At 26.6% G+C, this 19,612-nt stretch overlaps 1 protein-coding gene across 2 annotated transcripts in view; it reads left to right on the plus strand.

Annotated features, from left to right (window-relative positions):
• The window catches only part of LOC114131421 (proteoglycan Cow), a 35,097-nt gene extending 15,794 nt beyond the window's left edge, over nucleotides 1-19,303 (plus strand). The window contains exons 2-11 of one of the 2 annotated variants that reach the window (XM_027996627.2): nucleotides 8,746-8,815; nucleotides 10,396-10,684; nucleotides 14,677-14,822; nucleotides 14,901-15,127; nucleotides 15,195-15,396; nucleotides 15,458-15,620; nucleotides 15,684-15,781; nucleotides 16,011-16,148; nucleotides 16,238-16,404; nucleotides 17,899-19,303. In XM_027996627.2, coding sequence (XP_027852428.2) covers nucleotides 8,746-8,815; nucleotides 10,396-10,684; nucleotides 14,677-14,822; nucleotides 14,901-15,127; nucleotides 15,195-15,396; nucleotides 15,458-15,620; nucleotides 15,684-15,781; nucleotides 16,011-16,148; nucleotides 16,238-16,377 — 1,473 coding nt within the window. In that variant the 3' untranslated portion in view covers nucleotides 16,378-16,404; nucleotides 17,899-19,303. Of the gene's footprint in view, nucleotides 1-8,745; nucleotides 8,816-10,395; nucleotides 10,685-14,673; nucleotides 14,823-14,900; nucleotides 15,128-15,194; nucleotides 15,397-15,457; nucleotides 15,621-15,683; nucleotides 15,782-16,010; nucleotides 16,149-16,237; nucleotides 16,405-17,898 lie in introns of both variants that reach the window. The other variant, XM_027996626.2, reaches the window with a different exon arrangement.
• Nucleotides 19,304-19,612: the final 309 nt, after the last annotated feature.

Genomic DNA, 19,612 nt, shown 5'->3' on the forward strand with positions numbered 1-19,612 from the left:
TTATTCAATAAAATAAAATTAATGTATAGGTGTATTCAAAATATTTTTAATTTTGATATGACTTATTGGAAATGTTACTTACATCTAAAACTAATGGTATATAATTAATTTTATACAGAATAACGACAGTAAATACTATATATAAATTAAATGCACTAAAATGTGTTTGAACCAAAATATTTTTTACAAATTCTTCAAAATATTAAGTACTTCACTCACTTAATCGGGTGTAAAATAAGGTTTCAAATAAAATATAATATGTAGGAGTCAATTTCTTTCAAAACTTTCAAACAAGTCACAGTATTATAAGTTAAGTTATAATTATAAATTATTTCAACAATTGTATGTATAAAACTGAAACTTTTGTTTGTAAAATGTTTTTATTTTTGAAATTGTAAAAAGTAATTTGAACTTTTGTAGACTAACATAAAAAAGTTTGTAAATTTGTAAATTATCTCAAGTATGGTTAAGAGTACTAAAACGAATCGATGCAGATAATATATTTATAGTTCATAGTTTCATAATTAACTTTAGTATTCATATTTCAAACATGGAAATGTTTTGAATAAATATACAGTGAAAGTATTGTTAACATTTAAATAAAAATAAATAATAATTAGTAGGTATAGTTATCAAATAATAAATCAAATTATAAAGGAAAATATTCTATTTTATTTTCGACTTAGTTAAGACAGTAACTGTCAAAACGTTATTAGTTTATCACTTATCACCGTGGTAATACTTAAAATTAATGTTAACTTAATATAATATAAACCTAATAAAATAGCAGTCTTATGAGGCTTAACTACTTAAATCTAGCTTATGTTGTTAGTTTTATTAAGAATTTATTGATAAAATAATATATATTTTACTATATTTCAATGCCGTAATTAAAAGTGTAGTAATGATTAAAACTTTAAATCTCCATTGATATTTTTAATTTTTAAACAAATAATAAAGTACGAATCATCTGGAAATTGTTTCCATCTACAACAGTTTTTAAAGTTTTGAGTAAAATTAGTCATAAGATAGATTAATCAAAATGTGCATCTCATATTAATAAATTATATATTTTAATGTGTATTTAGAAGTTATTAACATTTCAAAGTTTTAGAATGATTTTATTTTCGTTGAGTAGGTAGTAGGTACCTATGCTAAGATTTTTAACGAGTATTGATTTATTACTAATGACTAGGGTTCGGATTGATATGTAAATAAATATTTTTTATAAAGTATAACAAACCAACATTAAAAAGTGTAAAATTTGTTTCAAAAGATTGTTAATAGAATGAACTTATTTTTATTTTACATGTATAAAATATTTTTTTACATATTTTGTCATATTATGTGTACATGTTTTTCGCGATCATTTCAAGTTAAATTAATACATTAATACATTTTTTATGTATTGAGTAAACAACATATTTTTAAAAGCCCTCAGTCTTGTAGAAAAGTTGAAAAAAATGTATCCTCACTAGACATGGTTGATTGTAGTAAAATACTTCTATATAAAAACTTTAATAAAATAAAAAAGATAACCTCTTCAAAAAAGGGGTCATGGCAATACAATGTCGGATCTTACTTCAGCAGTTTCTAATCAAACAAATTATTAAAAAAATAATTTGATGTATACATCTGCAAACTTAGAATTTTTAGAAGATCAATAAACAACTAAGTACACGTCATGTATTCATATATCTACATGTTTTTGTTTATTTAAAACATAAAATTCCTAGTGCTATTAATGATTAATGGTGTTTGAAGAATATATAAATACGTTATTTTTCTCATGAAATGATACTTCAGTATAATATATCAGTCTTCGCATCTATCTAGTAAAAATAATTTATTTTATTCCTAAATAATACGCTTTTTAGTATTATTATTCATTATCCAAATTATCCGAAACATTTAAAAAGAAAAAAATATAGTCTAAGTGATAATGCATAGGGAAAGAGATAAAATAAAAATACTGTCTGCGTCAGTTAGTCGTCTGACTATATGTGTGTGACGAACGTGATGCGCGTTCCAATACATTACAATGTGTATACCTATCTATAACAATAATTATAAGGTCGTCGTAATATAATATAATGTATATACTTTTTTCTCCCGGAGGAGGTTCGACACGTTTTTATCAGTGGCACAGAGATTTCTCGACGTAATAGGTCGATACAAAAAAAAATATTATATATATGTTCAAAAACCCCATGGGAAAATTGAACATTAATTATTCCACATTTATGATATCGTGTATGCCAGCTGCCAGTTTCAGAGTCTTTACCTGTCATCCTTTTTGTTTGTACCACATAAATATTATATACGTATTGTTGCTGCGTTCCTTCGCCATCATCGCTGTCATACGTCTCCCCGCGCCCCTTGTACACAGCTGTTTTATACTATACGTCTGTAAAATGTGTACTGCACATTAAAAGCCAAGAGGTATACTACATAATATATTATTATTATCTACACGCGCATACAGCAGGACCATTGCACAAGCATTCGATGACCTTGCCAATAAACTTGGTATACGTAATATACTATATTATATTCTCCTGTAAGAATTTCAATAATTATATAGACTTTTCGGAATGCCCGAATATTTTTCAAAATACGTCTTCTTGCATTATTTTCAACTCATTCATATTGAATATTAACTGAAAACCTACCTTTAAATGGAATGTTGTGTCTTTGTCGTTTTCTGCAGTCCGTTTCTCTCTCTCTCTATATTTATATAAATCATATTATAATATATATACCACTCTTATTCAAGCAAAGCTCTGAATTTTCAATTCATCGTATATCGCAAACATATTTTGAAACGAAATCGTTTGACAATAGCCTATTGTTACCCAGTCGCATCTCTCGAACATTTAACATTGGGTCATTAAAACTGATTCAATTATTTTTCGAAAGTAAAAAATAAATCGTTACTATTTGAACATTAAAAGCCAATACCTCGTTAATCCTTCATGTAGCAGTGACGCGTATAGTGTATAATTTATAACCACTGCATGCGTGCATTTAGTTTTGACTGGGTAGGATATATATACCTATATATATATTATACTATAGTATAATATACTAAATATATATATATGTTTATAATATTATATATCTACTTATATTCAATACTTTTCCTTTAGCATTGGGTGAGTGGTAAATACTTTCATAAAAATGATTGTTATCTTTTAGATTTTATGCATGATGGTATATTATGCTGTGACTGTAATAATACGTTAGATAAAATCAAAAATGCAGATATAAAATATACAAATAAACAAATAAAAATTATAGTTGGTATAACCGAGGAACACATTGATCAGCGAATTGTGAATTCATTATTGCTGAAAATGGATTTAACTTTACTAAACAAATTATACATTTTAATTTATCATGTATAGATAAAATACCAACAGTTAAAGACTATTAAAATGGTACTTATAAAATCAAAATCTATCTATACCTAACCTAACTTTGGTAGTGTGTTACAATAATTTTCTTTTATTTAATGTTTGATAATTTTAGTAGAAAGTGTTTTTGTAGGTACTTATAGTCTTTATAGCTTACACACTTGTATTGAATATCGTTACATTTCTTCTTGTATCGAAATATGCAGTGTTACTATTAATCACCATTAAAATAAATTCAAAATGTATCGATATATGACTATTTTAGATGTGAGTATAAGATTTTAAGGTAACAAAAATTCAAAGTTTTATAACTGGTAAATATTATCATCTACACGTTAGGTTAGGTCTTCACGAGTCACATATTTTTGTTGTATAATTAGTGTATGATATGTTTTAATAAGTATTTATTTTTAATTTTTTTTTTTTCAAAATTATATATATTATACAGTTTTTATCAATTATTAAAAAGTTTTAAATAATTGACTTATGGCGTTTTTGCTACTATATCGATTCAATTGAAAATTAATATGTAAATTAACTTAATAATATTTTTTGCGATTCATAAATTGTATTGTATGAGGTCGTGACTATTGTTAGAACTAGTCTAGAGGAAAAAATGCAATTAATTATATTACAGTCTTTATATAAAGTGCGTTTGATCAAATATAATTTAATTACATTATTATTCATCTCGGTAAAGTTGGTTATCAAGTGCATCAATGTATATTATGCGCTTCTTGATTTTAATTTCGAAAGGGTATTATAATAGTTATTCGAAATTGATTATACTATAGATACTAACCTATATACAAATATACATAATGTACTATTGTACTTAATGGAGAATAAAAATACAAGTGCTTAATATTAAGCTATATTATTATACTAAGTACCACAATTAAATTAATCCAACGTAGTTTAATGTTACTCAATATCAGTACTTATATATTGTATTATATCATCAACGTAACTTAATAAATTTCTTTTTACGATAAAAATAACATTTTACTGAATAACGCCATTATTGAAAAGTATACAAATGTATATTACCTAATATTTATGAATTTGTTATATTTTAATAATTGTTTTGGTTTTTTTATTAGCAATATGCCATTATATTAGACTTAATCGTACGATATTCTTTACTTGCTATTTCTTAATAGTTTATTATGATTAGGTAGTAAACTATGATGATTCTTGATATTTTATCAATATCAATTATTCTATGTTTTGTCTTAAATTTTTCAAAGCATTTAATACATAATTTAGTGTACGGTTAATTAAAAATTATTATAGGAATTATAAACAATATTTTCCTGGTCAAAGTTGTTTGAGTCCTTGAGGATTTATAAATAATTAGTTGAATATATTATTGTGTACAACTTAATGTGTATGATTATTAAATTGTCATAATATATTATGCATTCGGAAATTGTTGGTTTGTATGTGCGGTATTATAGGTAATCCGTAATAACTAATAAGTTACAAGATAGTAATAATATTATATGACTTGTACAAGTGCATATTATATAAAGAACGTATTTTTCAAGACGTCAATCTGAAAGTGCTTTATTGTTAGCTGTACCTACTATGTCTTTTGAGTAATATTCACGTACATATTATATGACAGTTATGTATAAGTTCAGACTTCAGTTCCTTCGAATTTTGTCGGCCGTGTATTAAATTCACAAACGCATTGTATAAAAACATATGTTTGTGTGGGTATCCATGTATCTTAGGAAAGACGGCGATTTCTCGCGGCTTATCTAATTATGTAAATTCGATTCATTTCGAGTACCCATACAATAACGCTCGACGGGGTGTAATCGTTTGCGTCTCTGATATGAAGTGCGTAACACTTATACATACACGCAGAGTATATATACTATAAAGTGTATACTCTTATAAATATATAATATTATGTTGGGCCGTGAAGGAGACGAGTATGCGTGTATATATTTACGTATACATATAAAATGCGCATGTATAGGTATTTCGGGCTATATTAACGTTGGCGAACATATAACTCGGCCCAGTCTCCGATTCCGCTCGCACAGTTGCGTCGGTATATATTATAATACATAATAACATTGTGCTGGAAGGGCGGACAAAAAATCATATTTTTCTCGCACGGCCGTTGTGCGTCGATCCCCCGACTACCTACCTATATAATATATAAATACGGTGACCGATGGTTCATCAATAATGGATATCGACCAATAATGGTAAATGGGGTAATCGCCAGGTGTGGGCGCGTAAAATCCGTTCGGGTGCAGCGTGGGGTCGTCGGGGTTGAGGGTTGAAATGCTGTTTTTGGAGGCCAATATTGTACGGACACGTAGCGCGGCGGCGGCGGCCACGACGAGCAACCGGCGCGCAGCGGCGACGTCGTCGTCGTCGTCGTCGTCGTCGACGACGTCGTCTCCGCCGTAGTAGAGGTGGTGTCGGTGGCGGCGGCGGTAGTATGGTAGGTATATGGTAGTAGTGGTAGTATAAAAATCAATACACCGCCGACATGGATTGCCGCCCCCGCGTCCTACGAAACGGCGGGGGTGCGTGGGACACCGCCACGACCCCCTCCGCCACATCGGCCGTCCCACCCCACTACATCATCCTCTTCTTCGGCATCAACCCCATCGTTCTCTCGGCAGCTTGTACTCTTTATACGTGGTTTTACCCATTTACGCGCTCACAACACACGTACACACGTATATACGTAGTGTGCACAGTATTTTCACCATCAACATCCTTTGGCCTGGGTGGCTTTTACTTTTTCACCCCCTCGGCGAGTGTAACAACGATAATATGCTCTTTCTGCCGGTGTATAACGTTATAATTATAATTCAAGTAATTTATATCTCGCGCGCGTGCGTGAATGTGTGTGGGGATGATGATATTATATACGCACATATATATATATATATATATATACTGCCGTACTTAAAAATATTATGTGTAATGTATTATAATAGGTAACCGCCGCGCCGTCGAGTGTCGCGTTATTATTATAATGTGGCACGCGAAAAAAAAAATTCTCTCGACTACGTGATGACGGTGATGGTGGCGAGTGGTTACGGGTGGGTGGTTTAATCATTTATGAAATATTATTATTATTATTATTATTCCGCTGCACGCTGCTACAAAAATAGAATGCGTAAAACGTGTGAAAAAAAAATAGAAATATTAAAAACCATTGTTTGGCTTTCCACGAGTGCACTAGAAGTGCGCTTACATATATTATAATGTATAATACCTATTATGCGCAGAATTAAACGTCATATTTGATGCGCATTTTCCTCGATTTGTGTATAATATATTATAATATGTGTGCTGGCGCGCGCGTGTATTATAAACGCGTGTAAATGCAATTTTTCTCACCTCGCCCTCACACACGGCTACGTCACACGCGTGATCGACGTTATTTGCATGCGACTACACGACAAATCACCGCGATATTGGAAATAGGATTTTCGCCTATGCGATTTGGAATTTATGGCGTCTGCTAACTAGGCTGTGATAGTGTATGGGCGCGCGCTGCTATTATTACTTCCCCAGTCATATAGCCCGTAGGGTACACACTATACAGGTGTATTGTCGAGCTTTATAAATGTATATCAAAAGCGTCGGCTGTAATGTAACGTTATTATAAACGCTAACCGCGCTCGTTGTCTGTACAGGTACGTTTGCGCAATGTATGTAATACGCGTGTGGATGAGCGACATTCAAATTAAATTATATTCGTGTAATCGTGTGCACACACGAGTGGGTAGGTTTAGTAGCAGTAAGTAGTAACTATAATAGGTATGCTATATAGCATTAGCATTATTATGTATAGGTACGTCGTATAGTTGTGGATTACATCACATTCATATATTATATTCTAAGATTTAAACCTTAAATTAAGCCTTAAACTATATAACAATGCATGTCTTCTCCTCGAAACGTTCGTTTATCCGTGATGAGGATTTGTTTGAGCTTTCATTTGCATTTTTAATCTTCATATATAATCGATTTACACATTTATGGTGTATAGTGACAATGATGGGCGTGTAAAATAGTTTTGTTTAATCATAACGATATTAAAGCCTAATTACTATAAACTAGACGATTATACATAAAATATAAAAGAGTCATGAATCCGTATCATCTATGCAAATTGCATCAGAATTGTAAACGGAATTTTAATATTGCCGTTGGTTCGTGAAACATAATAATATAATATATTATATTGTTACTGTCAATACATTTTTAGTATGTATTGCTGAAAATTCTTAGTTAATTTACAATGTGCAGATGATAGAATGAAAAATAATAAAAATATATATATATAATAACATGCATAATATATTATATAAGTAATATATTTATAATATATTAGTAAACAAGCTTTTTATAGAATATAATAATTATTATTCAAAACACGATATTATTGATAAATAGAATAATATATTCTTTTAATTTAATTTATATTTTAATAGCTAACCTTGAATGAATCAATTTATTAATAAAATAAACAGTGTGATATTTTAATGTAAAAATAGTGAACATACACCTATATCTACCGAATATTATAATTTAAAGTTAAAGATCGATTAAATAATATAAGTATACATATGGTTAAAAAATTTAATTAACTTAAATTTTCAGAGTATTTAAATATATATACGTGTGTGTAATTAAAAAAATCAAACAATTTTTCTATATATCTTTAGTCTATACTATAAAGTTTACTTACATACGCGCGGTTTTAAAAATGTACTTAATACAAATATCTGGTAAAGAATACAGTTGAATGTTTTTTTAATAAATTTTATTGTTATATTTATATTCTTATTTATTATTACCAGTTATTCATAGTTTCTTAATTATATTAAAATTGTTTTAAAGATACAAATTTAAAATAGTATTTTTAATAAAATAAATATTTAATATTTTTTATTTTTTATTATCAATATTTATAGTCATGAGTATTTTAAAATAATACAAGTTTTCAAAATTATAAAAGACAATAATCAAGTATAGTCAAGTATTCAAGTTATTCACTACCACCTATGCGTGCAAATCCTTATACTTCTCACTGAGTGACTTGCTAAAGTTTCTGTTAGAAATAAATTGCTTTCATCTGAGGCAAAAATGAGTCTTGATGAAAAAAAAAATGTTTATTTTAACTCGTATAGAAAACTAGTTAAATAAAAAATATAACTATGGTTAAACATTTGATAAAATATGATTTATGAGTATCTTTGCTTTATAATTATCGTAAATATTATTAAAAATAGTTATTTTTAAAATGAATTTGTAAAAAATAATCGTAATTAATTGTTAACAGGAAAACTCAAAGCCTGCAAATGATATCGGCAAGTTTGGAGAAAAAAAGAGATGGATTCATGATCCAAATAGTAAGTGTCAATCTCAATTAATTAGTTTTTTTTTTGTTGGAAATTGGATATTTCATTTACTTAGTACTCTTAAAAGATGTAAGTATTGCATATAACATTATATGTATACAATAAAAGTTATTCGAACGTTTTTGAATTTGCATATTAATGGTATTGTGACAAGGGAAGTATTAAATTTGTTCCAAAAATATAATCTCCAGGGTATAATAAAAGATCTTTACGACTATAGACGAAATGGGGTATGTATTCCTTCTCCGCAATGGAATTAAAACTGGTAGACTATTTCATTAGATTGAAATCGTTATAGCCTTGTAGTTCTTCATAACTTAAAAGTCTTCTCAGGTGTCGAATTTGTGTGTATGTCTTATAGGGTGTGGCACATTACGGTACGCGCAGTATAGGTACTTCATACTTTTTTTGAAACATTATTATTTATATAAAAATGGGTGCGGTTCTAATATGTCTTCTATATTTGACAGGTTAAGAAGCTAAGCGTAGGTAGGTACTGAAAATGCTTATACTTCAGTTATGGGGTATCGACCAAGTTCGTGTTTGTATTTTAAGAAAACACGGGCTACACAAGTGTTGCAGACAATACCTCGGAAATATCAGAATAAATACACATTGCTTCCTTTCATTTAATTTTGAAATGTAAATTCCCTTGTTATTTTATGAAGTTGATTTTCATAGAAATGCACCAAAGTTCGATTATTTTTTTCCAGTATAGTTTTTACTTTTATAAAACATAATACTTTAGTTAAATATAAAGTTTATAGAGAATTGCAGTTTAAAAACCCGACAATATGGTTGGCTTTTTTATTTTTAAATCTATACAATTTTTTACTTAGTTATTATTTATATATTATTCATCAGTATTTTATAATAGTTATCTAGTTGTATAGTGGCTAACTATAATACAAATATTTATCTTTTGCGGTTGACTCATCATTTTAAGATGAAGTTAGCCTCGTATTTTAACTTTATTATATTTTATCTTAGCTATAACAATTGATGAAAATATTTACTTTTTTCATTATAATATGCTTTAATTACAAGTATAATAAAAGATAATAATTTTGAAAATAGTCAAATAAATGATTTCTCATCACCTACTTATTTTATTACATTTAAGTTATAAATTATAGTGATGAATCATTGTATTTCTAAACATAAAAATATCCATTTATTCAATTGACACGTTCTTCTTATAGTTTTAGTGAATTTATTTACTACTATATACTGCTATGGGATTATATTGGATTGGCTTGAACCCAGAAAATTTTCAATTGAAAAACTGTCGTTGAGAGAAAGAAGTAATATAATGTTATGGTCGAGAGGAAAGTGCTTTTTGATATGTACAAGATACATAAAAATTCACGATTTTTTTTTTATTTTCTTTGATAATAACGGTAGAAAATTGCCAATAGTCTGCTTTTGAAAGTATAGATTTACAAAATAATGTATACAGCTTTTTTCTGAACATGTAAAACTTTTATTATTAAGTTTCTATAAGAAGTATATATATAGTGTTTTAAGACCATTTATATGTTTTACTAATCAAAATCGAATTTTTAATTTAGGTGACCTTTGCACACCTCTGCGTTGCAAAAAAAAAGAACTTTGTCTACTTGAAGACGCATATACAGCAGTATGTGTGAGCAAAAAAGAAATTCACAAGAATGGCGATGTAATCATAAGCCGAGAGAAATTTATGGCCGAAGAAGCAGCTCGAAAGAAAGCTCTCGAAGAGGCTCTAGCTGAAGATGAGGATGATGAAGATGATAGTGATGATATCGAAGAAGACGAGGAAGATGACGATGATATCTTTTATGATAGTGGCCTTGGAATTACTTCGTTGTCTACAAACAAGTAAATAAGTTTTTTTTACAAAATGTATTAACAGAAATACGTTATTTCTTTACAACTAAATCATAATATCAGATTTCTCTTTAGTATGAACAGTTTTTGGACATACGTAAACTGCTCAATTTTTATTTTAGTAAAATTGGCTTGGTTAATTAACTGGACTTAATAGATTAGGTTATACTAATTACTGTAATGTAAACGATGTCCAAAATAAATACTTGAAATTAGACTAGGTAAAGAAATATTAATTTTAACCAAAACTATGATTTTTATGAAAATATCTATAATATACCTTATCTTAATAAAATTTGATTATATAGTAAATATATTATATATTCTGATTAGATAAGATAATTTAATCAGTATATCATATGGCGTAATGACATTGATCTGATAGAACTTATTGTGATTCAATTAACTTAACATTCCCAATGTTATTTTAGTCTTTATTCAATCAGTCCAAATATTTGTGTATTCACAGAAAAATGAATAAAACTCAAATAGGAACTTATTGTTAATAAAATAGTGTAAAACAACCATTTAATTATAAAACTTTCTAAAATAAAAACTAAAAATAATAGTTAGGTAAATAAAAATTTTGAAATATCTATGGACAATGAACCCAATATATAGGTATCAACAATATCTGTACGTACCTACCAACAATTAATCTATCCTGAGTACTGCAATCCAAATTATATTTTAACTAATTGTATTAGGTATTAAATTTCAACATGTATTCTACGACAGTCAAAAAATATATAATTTTTATTTATTATATTATTTATTAATTATTACTATATGGCGATAATACACAACTCGAAATTTCCATATAACATTTTCACTTTAGATAAAAACAAAAAAAAATCCAGCATAGGTTCGTGTTATTTTATTTTTACATTTACTTTGAACTTATTTACAATTGCTGCATTTTTAACTTTAACTTTTATTAATTATCACCAAAATAATAAAAATATTAAAATAAGGTAAGTGTAACCAATAACATGATACTGTTATAAAATGAAAAATAGTTTAAACTACAATAAATAAAAAGTAATCATAATCACATTAATATTAAATATTTAAATGCAATATTATGTAGAAAAAATTGATGTATAATTTATTATTTTTGGAAATATAATAAATACTAATGAAATAATTTTAATAGTACTAGGTATTTTACTAAGCTATAGTTTATAAAGTAGATCAAATCGTCAATTGTAATAAAAAAAAAAAAAAACGTTTTTTATAATTTTGAATAGAAATAATATTATGAAAAATGAAAATATAATCTAATTATTTATTAAACATTGCCTTTTTTATAATAGTTATTTAAAATAATTCTACCTTTTTTTTTATTATTAGCTTAAATAGTTCTTATTTTTATATTTATTATTTATAATTCAATTAAATCGCTATAGGTACCTATGTAATTTATAAGTTATAAAAAAACTTTAAGAAACCTTATGATTTTGTAAGTTATAAACTTAGAAGTTATATATTTTGTTTTTGATAAGAATAATCCAACTATTTAACAAAAAAATTTGCATTTTAGACGATGGATAAAAGAAACAATTACTTATTAAAAAGTATAAAAAATATTTTATAGTCAATATTTTCGATTAGTTAACCAATAGCCAATATATAGCCAACATAATATAAGTTAGATTATATTAAAAAAAAACTGCTCGAAAAATAAGTTTAATTAAAATGTCTTAAAGGTTCTAGCAAAGTATTTTTTTAACTAAATCACCTATTCGGTACTACGCATATTTTTATGTATGCTAAAATAGTCATATATATTACGCATAGTTTAACAAGTAACCATATATAGTAACTTGTATATACCTACTATACAGCATCAACCTTACAAAATACATTGTAATTATATTTTGTGGGTTGAATATTTTACATTAGACACATCCCACATTGAATAATTGTTCAGCTTTCTTTTTCGTATAAAACTTATAATGACAGAAATTAGGAGTTTCTGTCTCAATAAAATATTTATTTTATTAAACCATTATTGAAATTACACACAAGTGTAGGATTATATGTTTATTTCAAATAAAAATATATTTTTTTTTAGCATTTTATTATACTAATACCTACAGCCTATACAAATGTGAAACGATTGATATTTAATTGAATAACTTAATCTACTCAGTACTCGCTATAAGTCTATAACTATACCTACTTTGTAATAATAATAATTATAATTAGTAAAATTTTACAAATAAATGTTTGAATAATAACCATTGAGTAGATGATATTATCTTTACTCTTTGTATTGATTTGACTATCGTCTATCTTGAACCATGGTTTAGTTATACCACATTTATTTTAATCTATTTAAATGTTCATAAGCATACCTATGAATTGTATAAGTCTTTACTGGTGTATAGTACAGTGTATAGAGTAGTAGGTAGTAATAAACAACATGTAAATGAATAAATGGTTCTTAATTAAAATATGTCTAATGTCTATAGGTATAATTTATTCAGTTTTTAACCTCGAATCTATGACTATTCTATATATTAAGTGCAAATTGAAGATTATTATTACTGTATTAGGTATTAATGTGTAGGTATGTTTATTGTTAACTAACAAACTTATTTATGACTAATTCGTATTAGAGTAAAAAATAAAATATAGATGTCTATGGTAGAATACTTGTAGAAAATAGTGTTCTTATTTCCGTAAAGGTATCCGCCAAGAAAGTTTTATCCCCGCCGTATACACGTTGGTTTAAAGGCCTTTGTTGGTTGTTTCACTTAAAAAGTTGAATAGGGACCAAGTTTTAAAAAAGAAAAACAAGTTCTAAATATTCTTCAATGGAATAAGTACTAGGTAGGTATAAACTGTTATCGTTTTAACAAAGGCTCATAAAAAATAAAGACCTCAAAAATGTATAGTATTAATTTTTTCTGTCACAAGAAAATTGCACATAAACATAATATTAGGTAGTGCAAAACAATTAGGCATTTATACATAGTATCTATTTGGCAACATCGGTATTATGCTTTCATAACGTATCATGTATATACAATTACTCATATAATATAAAGCCTATACAAAGCCGTGATCTGACCATCAGTTTAGTCATAATATGATATACACCAGTGTTTCCCGACTTCTTTTACTCGCGGAAACTTTGCAAGAGCTTGAACGTTTTGTGAAACCCCATATTTTTTCTAGAATAGTGATGCAGACATATTATGTTTTGTACACTTAAATGAGAGGGTTGTCGGGTGTGTATACTATACACGTTTGAAGCCCTGTTAAACCAATAATATTCTACTAATCGCGAGCTCTTTAATACCGTTACATCGTTATCTTAACTAACATAAAATTATACAATTTCTTAGCATTTTTAACGAATGAATACTCGGGAAATAAATTACTAGGTTTAGATACTGTATTCATATAACAGTGGAACCTCGATTCGGTTGGGGGCGAAAAAAAATTCGACTTATAGAAAATATATATTGTAAGGCAGGGATCGAGGCATTCCTTCGAGTTATCGAAAATTCGACTTATCGAGGTTCCACTGTTATATGATTTTAAATATAAATGTATAAAATCAGTATAATTAATTATTAGTATACAGTATGCACTATAATAATAGGGTTAACATATTGTCATTGTTAGTTATTTATAGAAGTCGTATTTTTTAACAACTGTAAAGCTTATATATCACAGAAATTAGAAGATAAAGTTTCATAACATAATAAAACATTTTACGGCGGGTATAAATTATTTAAAAAGTAAACATGTGGAACATTTTTATTTTTTATTTAAAAAAAAAATAAGATAAAATAATATTTTAATATTATTTTAATTAATATTCTTCCATAGAAAACGTATTTCAATTGGATTTTTCAAAAATATGCTAAAAAAATGTTTGATAATAATGTGAATGTTAATTTCGTATCAAACATTTTTAAATTAAAATTATTATTTAATCATTACTAATTAAATTTAAATTCCAGTAGATGCAACCCATGTCCTGTAATGAAGCCTACATTCCTATGTGGTTCTGATAATCGTACATATAGTTCACTATGTCGTCTAGATTATCATAATTGTCTTCATACTACAAACATAAAAGTAAACTGCAAAGGATTTTGCCCGTGTAAAGGTATGAATGAGACAATAAGTACTTATAAATTTATTATATACTTTTATAATTATTATTCGGAATTTTATTATTTAACAGAACAAGAAGATGTCGAACGTAAAAAACAAAAACAAGCTGAACGCATGACAAACTTTATGAATAAATACAAAGCTACATTGGAAAGTGAGAAATTGAAACAGAGTAGTACTGTTGCTCCAGTATCCAAGTATGAAGAAAAGTACATTTTTGCACCAGAAGATTTCAAGTATGAAAACAAACATTATAAATATATCAAGTATATCAAAAACAACAATCAAATAACCAAGGTTTGTAAATTAATAATATTTGTCCATAAATGTGTTCTAATATTATATTTATTAATTTTACTTATAGAACTCTAATTTTGAACCAATAAAAGACAAACGTCATGAAAAAATGGATAATGAAGTTATTGCAACAAACCAAGTATCTCATCCTTCTTGGAACAAAGACTGCCCTCCTTCTGCATTACAAACTATGGGCGACCGATTATTGGATTGGTTTTCAGTGATTATGGCTGATGCTAAACGCAGGCGTACAATGAATAAGGGAAAAGGTAGTTACATTACTTTTAATTTTATTAAGTACTTTGTGTTTTACTTTGAAATGTTTTGTAGCGGTAAAATTTATTAATGGATGCAAGTGGGAAGTTCGTTGGATGTACCAACATCTGGATTTGGATTCAGATGGAAAATTGTCATTACAAGAACTGTACGACTTAGAACATGATAAAAATGAAATGTGCATTAAACCTTTCTTAGATACTTGTGATACTGATGGGTATGGATTTCATATATTAATTGTTTTAAAAAATTAATTTCATTTTAAATATTTATGTTTTAGTGACATTTTTGTGAGTCCTTATGAATGGTGCAGATGTTTTGACAAAACCGATCGCCCATGCACAGCTATTAAACGAAGGATATCACCAAATGCTCTAGGTATTAACAATTTTAAATACCAATATATACAAAATTATATTTTACAATACTTTTACTGATCCTATTATAAAATTAATTGGTTATAGTTTTTAATTATAAAAATACATTATTAATCAGTGTTATTTTTTTTATTTTATTTTTTACTGTTGGTTGATTTATGTTTGAAAAAACAATTAATAAGAAACCATATTTGTTATTTATATATATTTATATGAATGTATATTTTTAGGTGTTTATGTCCCAGCTTGTGATGCAGAAGGATACTATGAACACACTCAATGTCATTCTTCAGTAGGTATGTGCTGGTGTGTAGACAAACATGGTGTAGAAGTGCCTAACTCGCGTGTTCGAGGAAAACCAAATTGCTGTAAGTGTACAATAAATTATTGTCTGTATAACCTAACTAGACAATTGAATGTATAAATGTACTGAACATGAATTAAATTCACGTTGCAGCAGCCTTATGGTACGGAAAAGAAGATAACCAAAAAGATAAATCAGTGGACAATGGTATATTAGACAATGATACGGATATGGATGATGAAGATGGAGACTCGGAAGTAGAAGGCAGCGCAGATCAGTCTTTAGAATTTTAAAAAGCAATTCTATCATCAATCACTCTGGTAAATTCAAATATATAATATTTATTTTAAATAGTAATTACATATATTTACCATGTTCTAACACAATCCAACATTCCTTAAAAATGTAAGTAAAATAAAAACTTGATAGGTACTCTTATGAATGAAAAAAATAAATTTTATTATTAAAATAAAATTGGATTGTAATATTATTTTTGTAGTACTTACCTTCTTGAAAATCTTTATAAATATGAATCTATATAATATCCACGTCTTTCTGTTTAATAAAAAAATAAGAATAAACAGTAATTGCTCATACTTAAAATTACATTCATATAACCAATATAGGTAAGTTGGTATAATAAGTTTCTTTATACAACAAACAAACACACACACACACACACACACACACACACACACACACACACACACACACACACACACACACACACACACACACACACACACACACACACACACACACACATATCTAAATACATCTCTATGAGTATAATTCTATATTTGAACTTATTAACTATAATTATTAATTATTATTGTGACAATAATTTCCTAGTATCTACACAATATTGTATTTCTTCAAAATTATAACACTAATTATGTATTTTATTAACAACCAGCCATTAGGCTGGTTTTTAAATCAAACAGAGGAAAATTCTTACTTTCCTCACACTAATGATACCACCACTTAGTATACTCTGAAGTAATTCTTGTACTATACGGTATATTATATTAAATATACCAACAATAAAAAACTATATTTTGAATAATTTAAACGAATAATTTAAAATAATCAAAATGATAAAATTGATTAGATTATAAATATATAATCAGTTATATTGCATAGTTTTAATGAAAAAGTAACTAGGTATGATCAATTTAATAACAATCAAAAATTATTAATCAATATTATCTCAAATTAACTTAATACCTAGATTCAAATTTAGAGGATTTTATTGTAATATGCTAACATTAATACCATAATAATGTTAAACAAAATGATATCAAAATATTCACAGTTTTTGCTCTTTTAAAGCTTAACAGTAAATTTAATTATTGAAAATTATTTTTTTGAGGTTTAATTTTTACAAAAATAAAAACAAACAAATTAAATTACTTAATTTTTGTCACTAATTAATTTTAACCCCCTGCTGATGATAATTGTATACATTTTACATATTTAGAGTCATAGGTAGGTACCTAAACCTTAAATTTTTTTTTTGATAGATGTTTTGAGCTTAATATGTAAATACTGTTAAACATAAATTATACATTAATGAATATTCTTACTAACTTTTTACCACAAGAAAGGCCAACAAATCCTTTTTGTGTATTTTTCAACCACTATATGTATTCCACTATGTACATTTTAATTATGTAAACTTTTAATTAATACATATTTTTATCCATTAAAATATTAAATAACAATTTTATCACAGTAATGTTATACATCTATGATCTATGATAAAATGAAAAAAAAACCTATAATTTATTATGACATTATGTTTTATGTTTCAGAACAACTACTGAACACTTATAATAAATAATATTTTCCAACAAGTAAAGAGCGAACAAAATTTGTCATGTTCATAATTATCATAACCCTTAACTACAATGCAGTTTTTAGATTCAGTGCTTTTTTTTTTTAACAATTTTTATTAGTATTATAAATTAGGTATTATGCTGTGTATGTGTTCCAAAATTAACAAAAACATTTTTTTCTCAATAGGATTAATAATGTTTATACTCCAGAGTATTTTGCATATTATATGTATTAATTATTATTATTATTAACTAACTACCTTAGTAAATGTACGGTTGTGTGTACTCCCATTTTATTTAATGAATGTATTAAAAGTAAAAACTATTAGATAGATAACAGATTATTAAATTGTATTTCCTTCTCCCCTTCTACCTTGTGCCATTTTTTTTCACCAAACCCTATACTCTTACATGTTATGTACTTACTTTCAGTAGGTCATTATATTAATTTTATATTCGTTTTTTTTTATACATTATATTTATGATTTATGTTTTAATTATATGATTTATAAAAATATAGTGTATTGCACTTAAATTTTACATTTTTTCTCAATATGTTTTGTAAACAGCATAATATGAAAATACTCCTGTAATTAAATATAAGGTCATAATTAATTGTATATTAGGAGATTTTTTTTTTCATAGACTACATAATATTATTTAATAGCTATGGACGAGCAATAGATTACATGGGTAATAATATAATATACTTATTGTTTCTCTTGTTGAATAACTTGCTACTATCAATTAGTTTAAATAACCTCTTAAATTGTAATCGTCCAATTATACATAGTTTACTTAACTAAAAAAATTATCAATGTAGTTGTAAACACTTTTTGATATTATTATTTTTGTCCATTTATAATTAATAAGGTTATCTATTATTAAAAACTACAAAATATTGTACGATTATTCACATTCGCAGATTTGCCGTCCATGATTTTTATTTGTATTATTTGTATTATTATTTATTATTATTATTATTATTTTTTTTTTTGTTACCAATACTGTATGATCCAGATTTTTATTATTATGTTCTTACTAATCTGATTAACACAAAACTTATCAAATAAGATTTTCATAGAAGATTTAAAAATTAATTATTTATACCAAATTTATTAATCATTATAATGTTGAATTTTTTTATTTCTCGGAAGTATAAGTAGGCCCATTTCTGCCATTATAGATGACTTGTTGTTGTATAGATGTTTAGAGTTGTGTTTATTATTGACTTTGTCATTTTCTCACATCAGTGAGTTTTAATTTAATTATTATCATTATGATTATTATATTATTATAATTATTATTATTATGTTTATTAGGTAATATTATTTATTGTAACTTAAAATTATAATATATGAATCGGTATAAGTTTAAATAAGCTCATGTTACTTTTATTCACTTCATACCTGATTTAATTTATTTCAAAATTCCTCTGAGACAGTTTTTCCTTTAATAATAATTTAAACAAAACACATTATTTATTATTTATGTATCTTATAAATCTTTTTATAGTACTGGTAATTAATTTTTCAAATTATGCATTGAAATTTTTGTGGAAAAATAATTTATATTAAAATGTTTGAATCATATTATGGAATATTTTCTGAAGTATCTAATTAATAGTAATTAAAGTGTTAAATATTAATTAATTATTACAATCATTACCTCATCTGTTTATTTCCTGCTC

The sequence above is a fragment of the Aphis gossypii genome, chromosome 3, assembly GCF_020184175.1.
Source record: "Aphis gossypii isolate Hap1 chromosome 3, ASM2018417v2, whole genome shotgun sequence".
In the NCBI taxonomy this organism is placed as follows: Eukaryota; Metazoa; Arthropoda; class Insecta; order Hemiptera; family Aphididae; genus Aphis; species Aphis gossypii.